Source organism: Malania oleifera, chromosome 11 (genome assembly GCF_029873635.1).
Source record: "Malania oleifera isolate guangnan ecotype guangnan chromosome 11, ASM2987363v1, whole genome shotgun sequence".
In the NCBI taxonomy this organism is placed as follows: domain Eukaryota; kingdom Viridiplantae; phylum Streptophyta; class Magnoliopsida; order Santalales; family Ximeniaceae; genus Malania; species Malania oleifera.
In genome coordinates this window covers 13,121,495-13,142,039 of record NC_080427.1, presented here as the reverse complement: position 1 = coordinate 13,142,039, position 20,545 = coordinate 13,121,495, and the positions used below count along the sequence as shown (strand labels likewise).

At 36.7% G+C, this 20,545-nt stretch overlaps 1 protein-coding gene across 1 annotated transcript in view; it reads right to left on the bottom strand.

Moving 5' to 3' along the window:
- Positions 1-236: 236 nt before the first annotated feature.
- Positions 237-20,545, bottom strand: part of LOC131167992 (protein fluG) — a 127,658-nt gene continuing 107,349 nt past the window's right edge. Inside the window, exons 17-18 of the mRNA XM_058127115.1 lie at positions 1,834-1,976; positions 237-699 (exon numbers count right to left, since the gene is read on the bottom strand). Coding sequence (XP_057983098.1) covers positions 637-699; positions 1,834-1,976 — 206 coding nt within the window. The 3' untranslated portion in view covers positions 237-636. The remainder of the gene's footprint in view (positions 700-1,833; positions 1,977-20,545) is intronic.

The following is a 20,545-nucleotide window of genomic DNA, read 5'->3' as shown; positions in this document are numbered from 1 at the left end:
AATTATGACAAAAATAAGTTATGCAATATTAAATAAACATATCTATACCTTCAAAATGAAAATAAATAAACATATTTTGAGCATACAGCAATTGCATTGAAAATATACAGCAACTCACATTTGTCATTGTACTAGTAATTTTTCAGCAGGGGTGAAGGGCAAGAATTAAATGAGAAAAACTAAACCGAACATGCATCAGCACCAAGTAGGTTTGGCACCGTTAAGAGACTAGAGACTGCTAAAGGAGGAGTCATTGCATTATTGAAGCTATCACATGTTTGGCATGTAGGAATGGAAGAAAATTGAATGCAAGGGAATCGTATTTGTTACTTCATTTTTTAGCATCCATCTTTATATTTTCTATTTCATCCCATCCCCCGCCCCTTTGCCAGTCAAAAGTAAAACTGTAAAAATACAAACTACCACATACAGAAGCATGACTCCCAAAATTTATTTAAGAAAAAATTAAAAGTATCAGTAACATGAAAAAATCATGTTACAATAAACATGGCTGATGAGAAAAGGCCCCACAGCTGCAGCTGTTATTTTGGTTGATAAACTCTTCAGTTTTTCTCATAAAATTATCAATGCCAGCGTAACTATTGTTATCATCACTGTGCTTTGAAGATTGTCACCTTAGTAGCGATGTATAAGTTTCTTGTATGCATCCTTATTCTGTGAGTAATAGTCAATCTCCGCCTGCAAAACAAGACATCACAGTCAGCAATTTCACTGCATTTGAGTCAGGAATTTAATCAGGTAAAATCCAAATGCCAAAGCTGCCCCATTTTGTTGAAATGAATATATGTCTGCTTGAAATTTTAAAGCTAGCCATTCCAAGCTAAAAATATCAGATGGTTACTTGAAAGAGATCACTAGTAGGTCTAGTACTTGACACACACAGATCAAGCACACCCACTTTATTCAGTAGTTAGGCAGGGATAGGGCATGAGGGGTTATAATTGTTTGTTCAAGGAGTGTAACAGTATGCCTCATTATAAAATTCAAATAATTTGAAGCAAGGAGGTCCAGTTTTTATGTGATAGCAACCTTATATAAAGAACCACAAAAGAAAAGGAAAAATAATCTAAGAAGATTAAAGAGATTTTCCTGAGGAATAATTTGAAGTTATTTAACATTGAACAGGACTCACTATAATATTAGCAAAATCATTTGCACCAACTAAATTGACAGTATTTTGAGAATATCGTAGAAATTACAATAAGAAAAAACCATTATGCACTACCACTCCTTCTAATCTGGGTCCTGGAGAAATGGTTTAGAATTGTTCCTACATGCTAACGATTGGCATTTTTTCTATGACGTAGTTGTCTCAAGACTCAAAATGCATGACTGTACCTGACAGCCCAAGGCTTTTGCCATTTGTGCCAGATATATGGCAAGAATTGCTTGATTAGCTAAAGGCAATAATGAAAAGGATTAATTACGACTTTGGTCCAGAGGGATTGACTTGCACCGTTGTGCACTGTTAAGACCCATGTAGTTTTTAAATTCTTGGCAATGCCATATATCAGCATGAAGAGAAGGAACAGATCATCTAATTGCGCTCCCCTTTTAGTTAATCAATGTACTACAATCTCATCAGTTTGAAACATTGTAATACTTTTGTCACCTTCAATCCACTGACAATACGCAAATATGTTAAAATTCTAGACCACTTCAGAATATCACACGCATGTGTAATGAAATATAGCCAAATAAAGTAGGAGTTTTTCAAAGCATTCTTAAAACCTAGGTCAAAATTCTAGACCACTTTCAGAATATTGTGTGCAGGTTAAACTGAGAAGTTCTCAAAGCATACTTGAAACCTACCTTACGGATTCCTTTTACTGCCACCAAAAGCTTTTCACCAAGGAGATCTTTCAAGACATCATCCTTCTCAAGAGCTTCTAAAGATTCAGAAAGTGATTTTGGCAATCTCTGCAGTTCCCCTTTGAGGCTAGATGGGTTTACGTCTGTTCATGAATTCATAAAAAAAAAAAAATTTGTTAATGAAAATTTTCAATTTCAGAACAACTTCAACCCCATAACTTTAACAAGTTGTGAAAGTGAAAATTAAAGTTAATCCAACAAAGAAAACACAACATTACAAGGGGAATTAATGTCACATTGTTGGAAAGTTTCCAAATTTATCCAGTCAACTCTCCTTGATTATAGGAGAAATTCTGTAATTATGTAAATATTCTTAAGAGATATTCTAGGATATATTCTTAGGAGATATTCTAGGAGATTTGTTAGCAATTGTCATTCGTTCCTTTTGTTATTCTTTCCTTTATTATTCTTTCCTTTTAGATTATCCTTGTAGTCTATAAGACATTTAGATTGTACCTTATTTTAAAATAATAAGAAATATTATTTCAATTCTACTCCACTTCTAGATGGTATCAGAGCCTGGTTTTCTTTTCTTTTCGGCAGTCATAGCCTCTAAAACCTAAACCTAGGCCTTATTGTCTTAACCCTGTTCAGCCTCCATTATGTCTGAAATTTCCGAAACTTCCACCATGGCTAGACCTGAACCTGTGGTCAACACCAAAACTGAAACCCAAGTAGCCCATACCGAACCCCATTCAGTCCAAATCACAAATATCCGTCTCAATGAAGCCAACTTCTTGAGATGGTCTCAATCAGTTCGAATGTATATCCGCAGAAGAGGTAAGATTGGGTACCTTACTGGTGAAACCAAGGCCCCTGACAGAGCAGACCCATCATATGCTATATGAGATGCTGAAAATTCCATGATTATGGCTTGGCTTGTGAACGCAATGGATGAGGATATTAGTGCCAATTACATGTGCTATCCTACTACAAAAGAACTTTGGTATAATGACAGTCAGATGTATTTTGACCTTGGAAATTATTCTCAGATTTATGAATTGCAGCAAAAAATTGGTAAGATTCAACAAGGGGAAGACAGTGTGACTAAGTATTTTAATGTCCTTAAGGGACTGTGGCAGGCCTTGGATCCATTCAATGATTATGAATGGAAGAGCCCTGATGATTGCAACTACAACAAGAAGATGGTGGAAAATGCAAGAATTTTTAAATTCTTGGCAAATTCTTGGCTGGACTCAATGATGAGTTTGATGAGGCGAGGGGGAGGATTCTTGATAGAAAACCTCTGCCTCCAATCAAAGAGGTATTTTTTGAAGTGAGATGTGAAGATTGTTGTTGGAATGTTATGGTAAAGAAAAAAGGGGCTGATGGAACAGTGGAGAACTCGACTTTGGTTGCTGCTAATTCTACTATTTTGACTGCTGCTAATGCCTCTGTACAACGGTTATATATCCCAATCAAAAATCTCGTGTATGGTGTGACTATTGTAATAAGCCACGCCATACTCAAGAAACCTGCTAGAAACTACATGGAAAACCAACAAATTGGAAGAGTAGCAAACCTAGACCTGGAAACAACCAAGTGATTCCTATAGAAAATGAAGCCCAGACCAATGTTGTAAGTTCAGAGCAGATGGATCAACTTCTTCAATTGCTGAAATCCAATCCGGTATCTAGTACTTCTATTGGTTCCTTGGCCCAAACAAGTAATATGCTGAGTGCCCATTCCAGTTCTTTAGCCTTTGCACCATGGATTATTGATTCAAGTGCATCCGACAATATGACCAATATATCTCAATTGTTTCAATATTATTATCCTTGCTCGGGTAATAAAAAGGTTAAGATTGCAGATGTTAGTCTTTAGTCCATTGCAGGAGTAGGTTTAATTAGAATTTTCGGGAAAATATAATTAAAATTTGTCCTTCATGTTCCTAAACTGACTTGCAATCTTTTGTCTGTTAGTAGATTATCCCATTATTTTAACAGTTGTATCATATTCTTTGATTCTCATTGTGAATTTCAGGACCAGAACTCGGGGGTGATGATTGGCAATGCTAGGATGATCGATGACCTTTATTATTTTGATGATACACTATTCAGCAATAAACAAGCTCAGGGCTTGAGTGGTAGTACTAGTTCAATCCCTGTGTGTGATCAAATAATGCTTTGGCATCTTAGATTAGGGCATCATAATTTTTCTTATTTAAAATATTTGTTGCTTAGTTTGTTTAAAATTTTGGATTGTACTTCTCTTCATTGTGACGTTTCTCATTTATCAAAAAGTCATCAGGTTCCTTATAATTCAAAAGGATACCGTGCATCAAAACCTTTTTATTTGATTCATAGCGATGTTTGGGGTCCCTCTAAGGTTACTACCTTATTCGGAAAAAAATGGTTTGTGACTTTTATAGATAATCATACACAGATTTGTTGGGTATATTTGATGAATGGAAAATCAAAAGTTGAAATAGTATTCAAGAATTTTTATAGTATGATCGAAAATCAATTTCACAAAAAAATAAGCATACTTCGCAACGGATAATGGTACAGAATATTTCAACCAAGTTTTGGAAATTTTTAGAAAGAAAGAGGGATTCAACATCAATTCATGTGTTGTGACACCCCATGACAAAATGGCATCGCTGAAAGAAAAAATCGTCATTTAATTGAGGTTGCACGGGCTATAATGTTTTCTATGCATATTCCAAAATATTTGTTTGGAAAAGAGAGGGGGGGGGGGGGGGATGCTATTCTAACTGCTTCTTGCCTTATTAATAGAATGCCTACCCATGTGCTACAGTATATCACTCCTTTGGCATGCCTAAAAAAATCCTTTCCTAATGTCGGATTTCTAGGGAATAAATTAGGAAATTCTATTTTTTGCAAATAAAATATGAAACTACTATTTCAGATTCTAGTAGTTTCTGTTTCCTGTTTTCCAACCTAGAGATCAGCTGATTTGATTTGCTGATTTTGTGGTGATTTGATTTTCTGATTTTGTGGCCTTCCTAACTTGGTGGCCTTCCTATACTATTTATCTTGTAAACGTGTCTCTTGAAATTAAATAAGAATGGTTATTCTTCTTCTAAAAAAACCTTCATGGTATCAGAGCCTCGTGCCCTTTTTCTATTTTGTTCTTTCTTCTGATGATGTCGTATAAGTCGGCGATGACTGGTGCCCAAAGAAATCCTACCAACACTTCCGGTACTTCCGAAACCATTCCGCCCAATCCCACTATTCCTACCAAGCCTGTATCTGTCGATTACTACTCCCAGAATTCAGCCCTTTATCTCACGATTACAAAACTCAATGGGCACAATTTTCCCGAGTGGGCTCAGTCTGTAAAATTGGCGATCGATGGCAGAGGCAAAATGAGGCATTTGACTAGCGAAATATTGAAAACTGCTGTTGGAGACCCTAATCTAAAAAAATGGCTGTCCGAAAATTCTCTTATTATTGCTGGGCTTATCAATTCCATGGAACCTGCCATTGGAAAACCTCACCTATTTCTTCCCACTACTAAAGACATCCGGGAGGCCGTTAGAGATCTTTATTCAGACCTGGAGAATTCTTCTCAAATATTTGAGTTGAAAACTCGACTCTAGAGATCAAAGCAAAATGATCGCGATGTTATTACTTATTACAACAAATCGGTAACGTTATGGTAGGAACTTCATCAGTGTAATGATGATTTCTGGGAGAATTCAAACGACCATGTTCGCCACAAGAAGAGAGAGGAAAACGACAGGGTTTACATGTTTTTAGCCGGCCTTAATCGGAGTTTGGACGAGGTCCGAGCCCGCATTCTCGGCAAGAAGCCATTGCCTTCTATTTGGGAAGTTTTTTCTGAAGTTAGATGTGAGGAGTCGAGCAGAAAAATCATGCTACGCAACACCAAACCTAGTTTCAACCTGGCACGTGAGAGCTCTGATCTTGTGTCAAGAGGTGTTGATAATGACAACGAAGGGCGTAAGAAACTGTGGTGCGAGCATTGCTAAAAACCGTGGCATACGAAGGAGACGTGTTGGAAGCTTCATGGTAAACCAGCAAATTGGAAGCCAAAATCCAAACGTGACTGGCACGCCTACCAAGTCACTACCGAAGAGACTCATGAGCCTTCTACCAACTCAGATGCAATCCCTTTTACCAAGGAGCAATTAGAGCACCTGTACAAATTGTTTCAATCTCCAAAATTGTCCTTAACTCTGTCTTGTTCTTTGGCACAGAAGGGTAACTCTCTTGCTATTGTGTTTTTAGGTGTTATTCCTAACTCTTTTCATTCTTGGATAATTGATTCTGGCACAACTGATCATATGGTCGGTTGCTCCAAATTGTTCTCATCCTATAGTCTGTGTGCAGGTAATAAAAAGGTCAAAATTGCAGATGGATCACTCACGGAAATTACCGGGATAGGAACTATCAAACTCACTTCGTTGTTAACTCTCCATGATGTGCTCCAAGTTCCCAAATTGTCTTGCAATTTATTGTCCATCGGTAAAATTACCTCTGATCATCAATGTCAAGCTAATTTCTACTCTTCTTATTGTGAGTTTCAGGAATTGACCACGGGGAGGATGATTGGCAATGCTAAGGAAAAAGATGGACTCTATTATTTTGATGATGGACCTAACTCAAGTAGACAATGTCAAAGTACTTGCTTAAATTTTGTTTCTGTTTTCAAAGATAATGATACCATGTTATGTCACTATAGGTTAGGTCATCCTAGTTTTCAAAATTTAAAATACTTGTTTCCCAATTTATTTTAGAATAAAAGTCCATCTTCTTTTCAATATGAAGTTTGTCAGTTTGCTAAACATCATCGTGCATCCTTTTCCACCCAACCCTACAAACCAACTACACCATTTATTGTGACTCACAGTGATATCTGGGGCCCATGTAGAACATCTACGTATTCTGGCAAATAATGGTTTGTGACCTTTATTGATGATCACACGAGATTAAGTTGGGTTTATTTGATGAAGGAAAAATTTGATGTGGACACAATTTCCAAAAAAATTTACACATGGTACAAACACAATTTCAAAAAAAAATATTCAAATATTACAGAGTGATAATGGTCGAGAATATTTCAAAAACATTTTGAGCCAATTTTTTCTTGAAAAAGGAATTGTTCATCAAAGCTCTTGTGTTGACACTCTGCAACAGAATGGTTTGGTTGAAAGAAAAAACAAACACTTATTGGAAGTAGCTCGGGCATTGCTTTTTAGCAATCAGGACCTAAATATCTTTGGGGTGAAGTCGTTCTTACTGCTACATATCTCATAAATAGAACACCTAATAAGGTTTTAAGTTTTGAAACACCTTTTGATGTTTTTCTTAAGTTTTATCCAACAAATTGGCTTTGTTCTTCTTTACCACGAAAGATATTTGGTTGTATTGCTTTTGTCCATATTCATAGTCATAATCGAGGAAAACTTGAACCCCGAGCCACAAAATGTGTGTTTGTTGGTTATGCTCCCACTCAAAAGGGGTATAAATGTTTTGAACCCATTTCCAAAAAAATGTTTGTTACCATGGATGTTACATTTTGTGTTTCATGATTTTTTCCAAATTGAAGACTCGCAAAATGATCTTTCTCCAACTTTGATTATTCAACCTGAAAACCCAAGCTTTATTATACCAGGAGAAAGTGAGTCAAGCTTTTTAGATACTAAAAAGGCAGGTCTTCCTACAGTGCCATCTCATGATGTTCATGATCCTAAAAAGACTAACAAAGGAGAAATAGAAAAAAAAAAAAAAAAAAAACCACAGCGTTGGTGCCATTTGACATTGTCTACTCGCGACAGAGCACAACTCGAAAGAAAGGGTCTTCCAATCCTTTACACTAGCTAGAATCCGTAAACCCTCCAAGTAATGTCCTCACCGAGCCTTTACCTCATGTTCAGTCCATTTCATCTTTGAGTTCTGAGTCCTCTAGTTCTGACCCCGATTCTGGTTCCAATCTTGAGTTCTATGATTCTGAACTTCCCATTGCTGTTCGGAAGAGTGTGAGGTCTTGCACCCAACATCCATTGTCCAATTATGTGTCATATGAAAATCTCTCACCTGTTTTTCGTGCTTTTACCTCACAATTGTCTTGTATGGAGATTCCTAATACTGTGCATGGTGCTTTGAAAGTTCCTGAGTGGAAGGAGGCTGTCTTCAAGGAGATGAAAGGTCTTGAAAAAAATGGCATGTGGGAGTTAGTTGATCTACCAAGAGGAAAGACAAATGTAGGGTGCAAATGGGTGTTTACAGTCAAGTATAAATCTGATGGTTCTCTAGAACGATATAAAGCTCGATTGGTTGCCAAGGGATTCACTCAAACCTATGGCATTGATTACTTGGAGACATTCGCCTCAGTCACAAAGCTAAACTTTGTAAGAGTTCTTTTGTCACTTGCAGCTAATCGTGTCTAGCCTCTACAACAGTTGGATGTAAAATATGCCTTTCTCAATGGAGACCTGGAGGAAGAAGTGTACATGGATGCACCTTTAGGATTTGGTGAAAAGTTTGGCACAAAGGTGTGTAAACTGAAAAAGTCCTTACATGAGTTAAAATAGTCACCAAGAGCCTGGTTTGAGAAATTCACTCAGTTTGTTTAAATTCAGGGGTATACTCAAGGGCAAGGTGATCATACGATGTTTATAAGACATTCACAGGATGGGAAGATAGCGATACTGATTGTGTATGTAGACTGGGGGTGAGCATAATTTGGGTTTAAGCGAATTAACTGACCGAGTTTGATTAGTTTGGTTCGGTTAATATAGAGGTTTGATTTGATTCGGTTATAGATTTGGATAATTTTGGGCATTCGATTTTCGGTACGGGTATGGGGAATTTTAATTCGGTTAACCGAATTAACCAAATTACTTATTAATTAAAAATTAAATATAAATTAGTAATATTGAATATAAATGATATATTATATACTATATGTTTGTTTGATTTTCTTAATTTATTTATTAAATCATTGTCATTCTCATAATTCAACTCTTACAATTAAAACAAAAGGGTAAACATTAATTTTATAATTAATTTTAAAATTTGCAACCATATTTTGTTTTTATAATTAATTTTAAATTATTTCGATCAAATTCGGTTAACCGAATTACCTGAAAAGTTGGTTTGGTGAAGTACAGTTCGGTTACAACACTTAATTTAGTTGGTTCGGTTAGAGATTATTGTTAACCAAAAATTTAGGTTAATTCGGTTAATTAACCAAATTTGGCCGAACAGACCGTTTGCACACCCCTAATGTAAACAATATAATTCTTACTAGAGATGACATACTTGAGATAAACTGATGGAAGACTTCCCTCTCATCAACATTTGAGATCAAGGACTTAGGATCTATGAGGTATTTCCTTGGAATGGAGGTTGCTCCGTTGAAGAAGGGGATTGTTGTCTCCCAACGAAAGTATGTCCTTAACCTCCTTAAGGAGACTAGGATGAGCGGTTGTAGGCCAGCAAACACTCCAATAGATACCAATCAGAAACTTGGAGATGACAAGGAAGGTGATCTAGTGAATACAACTCGGTATCAAAAGTTGGTGGGAAAGTTAATTTACTTATTCACCCTACTAGAAACATCTTGAAGCAGTTTATCGGATTCTTAGATACTTGAAAAGTACACAAGGCAAGGGTTTACTCTTCCAGAAGACCACACAGCAGAACATAGAGGCATACACTGATGCAGATTGGACAGGCTCAATTATTGACAGGAGATTCACGTTAGGATATTGTACTTGTGTCTGGGGAAATATGGTCACATGGTGAAGCAAGAAGCAGAATGTGGTTGCAAGGAGCAGTGCCGAGGTAGAATATAGGGCTATGGCTAACGGAGTTTGTGAGATGCTAGGGCTGAAGAAAATTCTTAAAGAGCTGCGGATGCCAATGAAGTTGTATTGTGACAACAAAGTTGCCATATGTATTGCTCAAAATCCAGTACAACATGATTGCATGAAGCATGTAGAGATTGACAGACACTTCATAAAAGAGAAGATTGATAGTGGAGCTATTTGCATACCTTTTGTTCCTACTACTCAACAAATAGCTGATCTCTTCACCTTTCAGACCTAGTTTTGAGCTCTTCGTAAGCAATTTGGGCATGATAGATATCTACTCTCCAACTTGAGGGCGGGTGTCGGATTTCTAGGGAATAAATTAGGAAATTCTACTTTTTGCGAATAAAATCTGAAATTACTATTTCAGATTCTAGTAGTTTTTGTTTCCTGTTTTCTAGCGTAGAGATGTGTTGATTTGATTTACTGGTTTTGTGGTGATTTGATTTGCTGATTTTGGGGCCTTCCTAACTTGGTGGCCTTCCTCTACTATTTATCTTGTAATCGTTTCTCTTGAAATTAAATAAGAATGGTTATTCTTCTTCTCAAAAAACCTTCACCTGATAATAGGATAATTTCTGATCCGCTCTAAAAGTATTTGGATGCACTTTTTATATCCAAAAAGTAAAAGTTGCCTAGATGAGAATACTTAGATGGATGAGTGGTATAACATTGAAAGATAAATTAATGAATGAACATATTCGCGGTAAGTTAGGTGTAGCTCCTATAGAAGATAAGATAATGGAGGGATGACTCAGATAGTATGGACACTTGCAACATAGGCCACATAGTGCACCAGTGAGGAAGAGTGACTTAGTTATTGTGGGGGCAGTAGAAGGGATAGGGGTAGACCTAAAATCACTTGGGAGGAGATAACAAGGATTTAATATCCCTGAATCTATCAAAAGATATGGTCCAGGATCGCATAAATTGGTGGAAAAGGATTCATATAGCCGATCCCACCTAGTGGGACTTAAGGCTTGGTTTTGTGGTTGTGCATTGTATTTTTGTTCATATTCTAGCTCTCCTTAGATCTAAACTTAATCCTAGGGCTGAAAAATGTGTGTTTCTTGGATATGCTCACAATAAGAGAGGGTACAAATGTTTGAATCCAAAAACAAAACAAAAAATTCACATCAGTATGGATGTCGTTTTTGTTGAAAATCAATCTTACTTTAGCCAAACTTATCTTCAGGGGGAAAAAGAGAGCAGTGAAGATCAGTTTTGGCATACTTCTATACAAATGCTTAATGTTTTCCTTGACATTGACATCCCTCTACAAAACATTCAAGGAACTAAAATTTTCAAATAGTGAAAAAAATGGAAATCCTAATCCGCCTGTATAAAGCATAAGGGAATCACAAACAGGAGGAGAATTACTACAGAATAATCCCTCTTCTGAGCTTTGTGTTTACACTAGAGCTAGATATCGTTCTAATACTAAGGATTATACCACAATTTCATAGCAGAATTAATCATCACCTCCAAAAGCTGATCATTTGGGAATCCCAAGTAATCCTTCTACTACACTTCCAGTTGATCAATCTACTAACCATGATGTGCCTATGGTCATGAAAGGAGTTGGAACTCGTACCACACACCCCATTGCCAAATATTTATCATACCATAGACTCTCTCATAATCATAAGGCCTTTACATCCAATATTTCTTACCTATTTGTTCTGAGGACCATTCAGGAAGCTATGGATCATTCAGATTGGAAGTTAGCAATTCTCGAAGAGATGAATGCACTACGGAACAACAGTACTTGGGAAATTTTTTATTTACCAAAGGATAAGAAAACTGTAGGTTGCAAGTGGGTGTTTATAGTTAAATGCAAGGCTGATAGCAATACAGAGAGATATAAGGCAAGACTTGTTGCGAAAGGGTTTATACAAACATACAGAATTGTCTATCAAGAAAATTTTGCTCCAATGGCCAAGATAAACTCAATCCGAGTGTTACTCTCCTTAGCTGTACATTCTAACTGGCCCTTACACCAGTTGGATGTAAAGAATGCCTTTTTAAATGGAGATCTAGAGGATGAAGTGTTTATGGAATTACCACTAGGTTTTGAAAGTAATCTTGGCAGAGACAAGGTGTGTAAATTCAAAAATCATTGTATGGGCTCAAGCAATCTCTGAGAGCTTGGTTTGAATGCTTGGGGAAGGCTGTAAAGCGTCATGGTTACAGCCAAGGTCAAGTTGATCACCCCATGTTCAATAAGCACTCAAGTGAAGGGTAAGGTTGCTATTCTAATTGTCTATGTCAGCGACATTATTTTGACAAGTAATGACAGCCAGGAACTTGAGAAATTAAAATAGATGCTTGCTAATGAATTTGAGATTAAAGACTTGGGTGACTTGAAGTATTTTCTTGGTATGGAATTTGCAAGGTCAAGAAATGGTATTTTTGTTTCACAAAGAAAATATGTGCTTGACTTGCTTGGAGAAACAGGTTTACTAGGGTGTAAAGCAGCTAAGACATCTATAGAGCCTAATCGTAAACTACAACCTACCTAGGCCTAAAGAAGTAACCAATAGAGACCAGTACTAAAGATTGATTGGAAGCCTACTTTATCTATCACGTACACGTCTTGACATAGCCCTTTTTGTCAGTATGGTAAGCCAATACATGCACTCACTAGGGCCTAACCACTTTGATGCAGTTATAGAATCCTGAGATATTTAAAGGGAACTCCAGGAAAAGGTCTATTGTTTGAAGGCCATAGACATCTACAAGTTAAGGCATACACTAATGCAGATTGGGCTAGGAGTATAACTGTGGTGGAAATTTAGTTACATGGCGAAGCGAAAAACAAAAAGTGGTAGCTAGGAGTAGTGCAGAGGAAGAATTTAGAGTAGTTGCTCATGGAATTTGTGAAGTGTTGTGGATTAAAAAGTTATTGGAAGAATTGAAAGTCACTTATCCACTACATATGAGACTGTATTGCAATAACAAATCTGTCATAGTCATTGCTCACAATCTAGTGCTTCATGATAGAGCAAAACATGTTGAGGTCGACAAGCATTTTATAAAGGAGAAGCTGGACAATGCAGTGAGTTGTTTACCCTATATCTCTACTATTGAACAAGTAGCGGACATACTTACAAAAGGACTACCAAAGAAGCAATTTGAAAATTTGATCGACAAGCTGGCTATGGAAGACATCTTCAAACCAGCTTTAGGGGGAGTGTTGGAAAGTTTCCAAATTTATCCAGTCAACTCTCCTTGATTATAGAAGAAATTTCTATAATTATGTAAATATTCTTAGGAGATATTCTACGATATATTCTTAAGAGATATTCTAGGAGATTTGTTAGCAATTGTTATTTTTTTTTCCTTTTGTTATTCTTTCCTTTTAGATTATCCTTATAGTCAATTAGACATTCAGATTGTACCTTATTTTAAAATAATAAGAAATACTATTTCAATTCTACTCCAGTTCTAGACAAATCAACCACCAAACAAATAATTTTCTTTTTGTTTTTTTTGTTTTTTTTTAATTAATTAAATGGAGATCTTTCAAGCATGATCTTAAATTTCAGCGAAATTGTTGAAATTTCCGTCAAAATTTCTACTTTCTACTATCCTCGAAATTGAAATGGCAATCAATTTCCATTTTACAAAATTTCTGTCAAAATCTCCACAAATTTAACATTGATCTAATTCTCTAAATTTCAACAAAATTTGTCAAAATTTTAATCTTGAAATTGAAATTTAAAATTCAAAACCCAAATTGAAATCTCTCACTAAATTTATCTTTTTTTATTGTTAATAGTGAAACCGAAGATTATTAGAATAAGGATATGAATTGTAACTTTCAAACTTTTGAAACTATATGAAAAATTAAACTTAGATACTAGCTACAACATTTTATCTGAAAATTTATGCCTAAAACTGTGTATTTGCACACTAAACATTTAGCCGATTTAGAATTTCACTTACATTTTATTGAATATGTTTACTATGATTCTTATATTTTAGTTACTGAGATGAGAATACTAAGATGGATGAGTGGTATAACGTTAAAAGATAAATTAAGAAATGAACATATTCGCGGTAAGTTAGGCATAGCTCTTGTAGAAGATAAGATAAGGGAGAGACTATTTAGATGGTTTGGGCACTTGCAAGATTATATAATGCACCAATGAAGAAGAGTGAGTTAGTTACTGTGAGGGGTAATAGAAGGGGTAGGGTTAGACCTAAAATAACTTAAAATGAGATTATGAGTAAGAATTTAATAGCCTTGAATTTGTTGGAAGAAATTGTCCATGATCACTTAAATTGGCAGCATTCATGTAGCCGACCCCACAGTGAAACTTATAGCATGGTTTGTTGTTGTTGTTGTTGTACCTTATACACTGCACAATCATCCTTGATGTTTCAGTTCTAAAATCACGCATTACCATGTCTATTTAATAGTTGCTAAAGCTTCATAAAAGAATTCCATGTTTTATTACTAATTTCCAAGATTTGTTTTTAAAATCGAAATCGAAACCAACATTGAAATTTCAGTACTTTTGAAGCCTCAAAAGTTTATTCGAAATCGAAATTTAAGTCCTTGCTTCCAACACAGAATTTTTAATGTCCACTGTTTTGGCCAAAACAAAAAGTTCACTTTTCTTTTATCTTTTCCACATGCTAAAAGGTAAAAGACAAATTTGGAGCGAACGGTACAAAGTAAATAATTAGTTGATTTATCTACAAAAGGTCGGAAGTGGTAAGGACAAAAGGAATGAACTGAGGTAGTCAAGACAGATGTAACCGTCAATGATTTAATGTCTTTATCCCAGTTTCCTAGGTAGTGGGAAGAAGAAAGAATTGTTAGTTGATTCCAAATGGTTAGAACATTTCTAGTTGGGTTGAGCTCAACGGTGAATGGTCTTTATCAGAAGAGATCAAATTTTCTGACAAGGAGTCAAGGCTTGGTGCACAATATTAAGCCTCCCAGAACCAGGAATAATACTACTAGAGTATCATTAGTTTTTTTAGCATAGGGTTGTATCTGTCTTATTTGTTTTAAGGGTATTTTTGTCCCAGGAGAATGTATTTATTAGTACAGCTGGTCTAGAAATCCTTATCCCTTTTCTTGCTGACTCTATTCACTGTCTTCTTCTCTCTCCTTTTCAATTTCTCTCCTCTTAATTCTGGTTGTATTAACACTTGAAACACTAATCAGGTTGCTCAGGCTCACAACATGGTATCAGAGCAATAAAATCATTTAAATCAGAATAGCCTAATTGTTTAGACTCTTCTCTTCCTCCCATTCTCTCTTTTCCTCTAGTCAACTCTTGAATCAAAGATCTCTCTCCTTCTAAAATCATTTGAACCTCCTTGCTGCTCAGTCAAGAGCATACTTTATGGGGTGCTTTGATGGGTTGTTTTCTGGAGGGAGTCCTTCAAAATAGAGGAAAGTTCATGTTATACACAAGGAATTGATGTTCTTGAGGTATCAAGCACTTCTCATAAAGCTCAAGTGTGCGTGGTGGCCGGGGGAAGGGGCTCTAAAGGCTAAAAGGATTGTCTAAGCTAGTGGGAAACCAAAGGCTGAGAGAGAGGAAGAGAGAGATTCATTGCTTTAGTACCAAAAGATCCCAACTAAAGAGTAACGAATGAAGGGGGATGTTTATGGGGGCAAAGGGAAACATTTGTAAGATGTCATCCCCCAATAAGAGAATGCCATGTCACACCTCAATCAATGAGAGTGATATTGTTGGCCCAACAATAGTGATAATGCATGGTGAGACTAAAAAGTCAAATCCCTTGGCAAAACCCAAAGACTATCATTTTGTTTGAGTTTCTCACATGGCTTTGGAAGCTAAGAAATTTCCTCAATTTTCCAATCACAAAAACATCACCTCTCATGTTAGGGAGTGTTGGAAAGTTTCAAATCTGTTTAGTCAACTCTATTTTTCTAAGAGAATCTCGGCTATAAATGTGTGAATATGCTAGAATATTTAGTTCCTTAGAAGTTAGCATCTTTGGTTCTTTCCTTCTATTCTTATGTTGTACTTCTATTTATACAAACTTATACCTATGTTACGATTAATAAGAATTATTTCCACAAGAAGCTATCTCATTCTAGATGGTATCAGAGCTAGGTCCGACTCTTGGCCTTGTGTAAATCCTAGTTTCCCTTGACGGCTCCAATCAGACCCTAATCTCTATAGGGTTTTCTTCCTTGTTCAATTCTACCTTAATCTCTTATGTTGTTGTAGTCATGGCTGAAACTTCAAACAAAGCTAAACCCGAAACCAAACCTGAAACCACACCTACCCATTCTGAACCTTACTCTGTCCAAATTACCAATATACGATTGAATGAGGCCAACTTCCTGCAGTGGTCACAATCTGTCAGGATGCATATTCGTGGAAGAGGGAAGATAGGGTACTTGACTGATGCAACTAAGGAGCCTGAGAAGACAGACCCATCTTATGCTATATGGGATGCAAAAAATTCCATGGTCATGGCATGGCTCGTGAATGCTGTGAATGAAGAGATTAGTGCTAAGTACATGTGCTATTCTACTACAAAGGAACTCTGGGACAATGTGAGTCAGATGTACTCTGACCTTGGGAATTACTCTCAGATTTATGAACTGCAGCAGAAGATCAGCAATACTTATCATGGAGACGACAGTGTAACAAGGTATTTCAATGTTCTTAAGGGCCTATGGCAAGATCTAGATTTATTCAATGATTATGACTGGAAAAATTATGTTGATTGTAATCACAATAAGAAGTTGGTGGAGAATGCAAGAATTTTTAAATTCTTGGCTGGACTTAATGATGAGTTTGATGAAGTAAGGGGAAGAATCTAGGGAGACAGCCTCTACCCCCACTCGGGGAAGTACTTTCTGAAGTATGATGGGAAGATTGTTGAAGGAATGTGATGATGAAGAAAAAGGAGGATGAGACTGTGGAAAATTCTGCTCTACTTGTTGCCAATAATCCTGCTCCTCATGCTACTAGTAACACAAATTTGGCTACTGCCAATATTTCTGCACAGCGGTCTTACTCTAATCAAAGGAGGTTGGAAGATAAGCCTCGAGTATGGTGCGACTATTGCAATAAGCCACACCACACTCGAGAAAATTGTTGGAAACTCCATGGAAAGCCAGAAAACTGGAAGAGCAACAAATATGGACCCTCTGGCAGCACTCATGCAGTCCCTAAAGCCAATGAAGCTAATTTCCTAAGTGCTGAACAGGTGGATCATCTTCTTCAATTGCTGAAATCTACTTCTGCCTCTAGTCTTCCTACTAGTTCATTGGCCCAAACAGGTGAGAACTCTAGTGTCTACCCTTGTTGCTTAAATGTTGCACCATGGATTATTGATTCTGGTGCATCTAATCACATGACCAATACCTCACAATTGTTTCAATCTTATTCTCCTTGTTCTGGTAATAAAAAGATTAGAATTGCAGATAGAAGTTTTTCATCCATTTTTGGAACACGTACTATCCAAATCTCTGAAAAAATAGAACTCAAATTTGTCCTTCACGTCCCTAAACTTGCTTGTAACCTGCTATCTGTTAGTAAACTCTCATGGGATTCTAATTGTTGTGTCTATTTATTTGATTCCCAATGTGAATTTCAGAACCAATTCTCGAGGAGGATGATTGGCAGTGCTAGGATGATTGATGGACTCTTACTACTTCGATGAGACTTCATTCAACAATAAACAAGCTCAGGGTTTGAGTAGTAGTATTAGTTCTATTTCTGTACATGAACAAATAATGTTTTGGCATCTTAGACTAGGACATCCTAGTTTTCTCTATTTAAGACATTTGTTTCCTAACTTATTTAAAAAACTGGATTGCAATTCTCTTCATTGTGATGTTTGCCACATATCCAAAAGTCACCGAAGCACCTATCAATCAAAAGCTTATCATTCTTCCAAACCTTTTTATTTAATTCATAGTGATGTTTGAGGTCCCTCAAAAATCACTACTACTTCTAGTAAGAAATGGTTTGTTATGTTTATTGATGATCATATACGTTTGTGTTGGGTGTACTTATTGAGTGACCAATTTGAGGTTGAAAATTTTTTTTAGGATTTTTATAATATGGTTGAAACTCAGTTCCAAACGAAAAATCAGTATTCTTAGAACTGATTATGGTACTGAATATTTTAACAAATGTTTAGGAACGTTTCTTTCAACAAAGGGTATTCAACATCAATCTACTTGTTGTGACACCCCACAACAAAATGGCATTTCTGAGAGAAAAAATCGTCATTTGTTAGAGATTGCACGGGCCCTAATGTTTTCAATGCAAGTTCCTAAATATCTATGGGGTGATGCTATTTTAACTGCATGTTATCTCATTATTAGGATGCCTACTCGAATGCTAAAATACATCACTCCCTTAGATTTCCTAAAAAAATTGTTTCCTACATGTCGGACAACATCAGACCTGCCACTAAAAGTGTTTGGATGCACTGTTTTTGTTCATATACCTACCAATCTTCGATCCAAGCTTGATCGTAGGGCAGAAAAATGTGTTTTCCTTGGATATGCTCCTAATAAAAAAGGTTACAAATATTTTAACCCTCTGACCATAAAAATTCATATCAGTATAGATGTTGTTTTTATTGAAAACCAACCCTTTTTTGGCCATAACTATCTTCACGGGGAGAAAAAGGAAACTGAAGATGACTTCTGGAAAACTTCTAAGCCTCTTCCAAATGTTTTCCTTAACATTGACATCCACTCTTTAAAGGGTCAGGAAACCGATACTTTAACTGGCGAAAATAATGGAAATCCTAGTCTACCTATACAAGGCATACCTGATTCACAAACAGGGGGAGAAGTACTATCAAATATTCCCTCGTCTAAGCTTCGAGTTTATACCAGAAGAAAAAACCATCAGTATAATAGAGCTCTTTCTTCAAATCCAGAGCAAGGCGAAGCATCATCACCTACACAAGTTGGTCCTCCTTCACATACTCCAGGTACTTTTTCTTCTCCAGATCCTTGTTTGGATAATTCTTCTGATCTTGACCTGCCCACCGCCCTTAGGAAGGGAGTTAGAACCTATACCACATATCCTATTTCCAATCATCTGTCCTATCATAGACTCTCCGATTCTCATAAGGCCTTTACTTCAAATGTTTCTCATCTGTTTATTCCAAGAACCATTCCGGAAGCACTAGATCACTTGGAATGGAGATTGGCTATTCAAGAAGAGATGGATGCACTAATTGCTAATTGCACTTAGGAAATTGGTGACCTACCGGAGGTGAAGAAGACTGTTGGCTGTAAATGGGTATTTAGAGTAAAATTCAAGGCTGATGGGAGTATAGAAAGGTACAAAGCAAGACTTGTGGCAAAGGGGTTCACTCAAACATATGGAATTGACTACTAGGAAACATTTGCTCCTATAGCCAAGATGAACTCATTCCGTGTGTTGCTTTCTCTAGCAGCTCACTCTAACGGGCCCTTATATCAACTACATGTGAAGAATGCCTTCTTAAATGGAGACTTAGAGGAGGAAGTCTTTCTGGATCTACCGCCAGGATTTGAAGGGAATGGTGGCAAAGGCAAGGTGTGCAGATTGAGGAAATCATTGTATGGACTCAAACAATCTCCTAGAGCTTGGTTTGAATGCTTTGGGAAGGTATTAAAGAGTCATGGCTACAGCCAAGGTCAAGCCGATCATACTATGTTCTATAGACACACAAGTGAAGGTAAAATGGCTATCCTTGTTGTCTATGTAGATGATATAATTCTAACAGGTGATGATAGCAATGAGCTAGAGAGGTTAAAGAAGATCCTTGCTCAGGAATTTGAGATCAAAGACTTAGGCAACTTGAAGTATTTTCTTGGTATGGAATTTGCAAGGTCAAAGAAAGGATTTTTTGTTTCCCAACGCACGTATGTTTTTGATTTATTCGGAGAAATAGGTCTGCTAGGGTGCAAAGCAGCAGAAACACCTATAGAGCCGAACATAAAACTCCACCCGGCTAAGGCTGAAGAAGTGATCAACAGAGAGCAATACCAAAGATTGGTAGGGAAACTCCTTTATCTCTCTCATACTCGTCCTAACATAGCCTTTGCAACAAGCGTGGTAAGTCAATTTATGCACTCACCAGGATCCGAGCATTTTGATGCTATGTATAGGATTCTAAGGTACCAAAAGGGACTCCAGGTAAAGGTTTATTATTTGGAGGACATGGGAATTTACAAGTTGAAGTATACACTGATGCAGGTTGGGCTGGAAGTGTCACTCATAGAAGATCAACTTCTAGCTATTGCACCTTTGTTGGAGGAAACGTACTAACATGGCGCAGCAAGAAACAAAATGCGGTGGCAAGGAGTAGTGTAGAGGTAGAATTTAGGGCTGTTGCTCATGGAATTTGTGAAGCACTATGGATCAAAGGTTACTAATTCACTACCAATGAAACTGTATAGTAACAATAAAGCTGCAATAGCTATCGCTCACAATCCAGTTCTTCATGATAGAACTAAACATGTGGAGGTAGACAAGCATTTTATCAAGGAGCAAAAAGATGAGGGAGTAATTTGTCTGCCATATATCTCGACAACTGAGCAAGTAAGAAACATACTGACAAAGGGACCTCCGAAGAAACAGGTTGAAAACTTCATTAGCAAGCTAGACATGGAAGATATCTTCAAGCCAGCTTGAGAGGGAGTGTTGGAAAGTTTCAAATTTGTTTAGTCAACTTTCCTATTTTTCTAAGAGAATCTCGGCTGTAAATGTGTGAATATCCTAGAATATTTAGTTTCCTTAGAAGTTAGCCTCTTTGGTTCTTTCCTTTTTGTTTCTTTCCTTCTAATCTTCTGCTGTACATCTATTTATACAAACCTGTACCTATGTTACG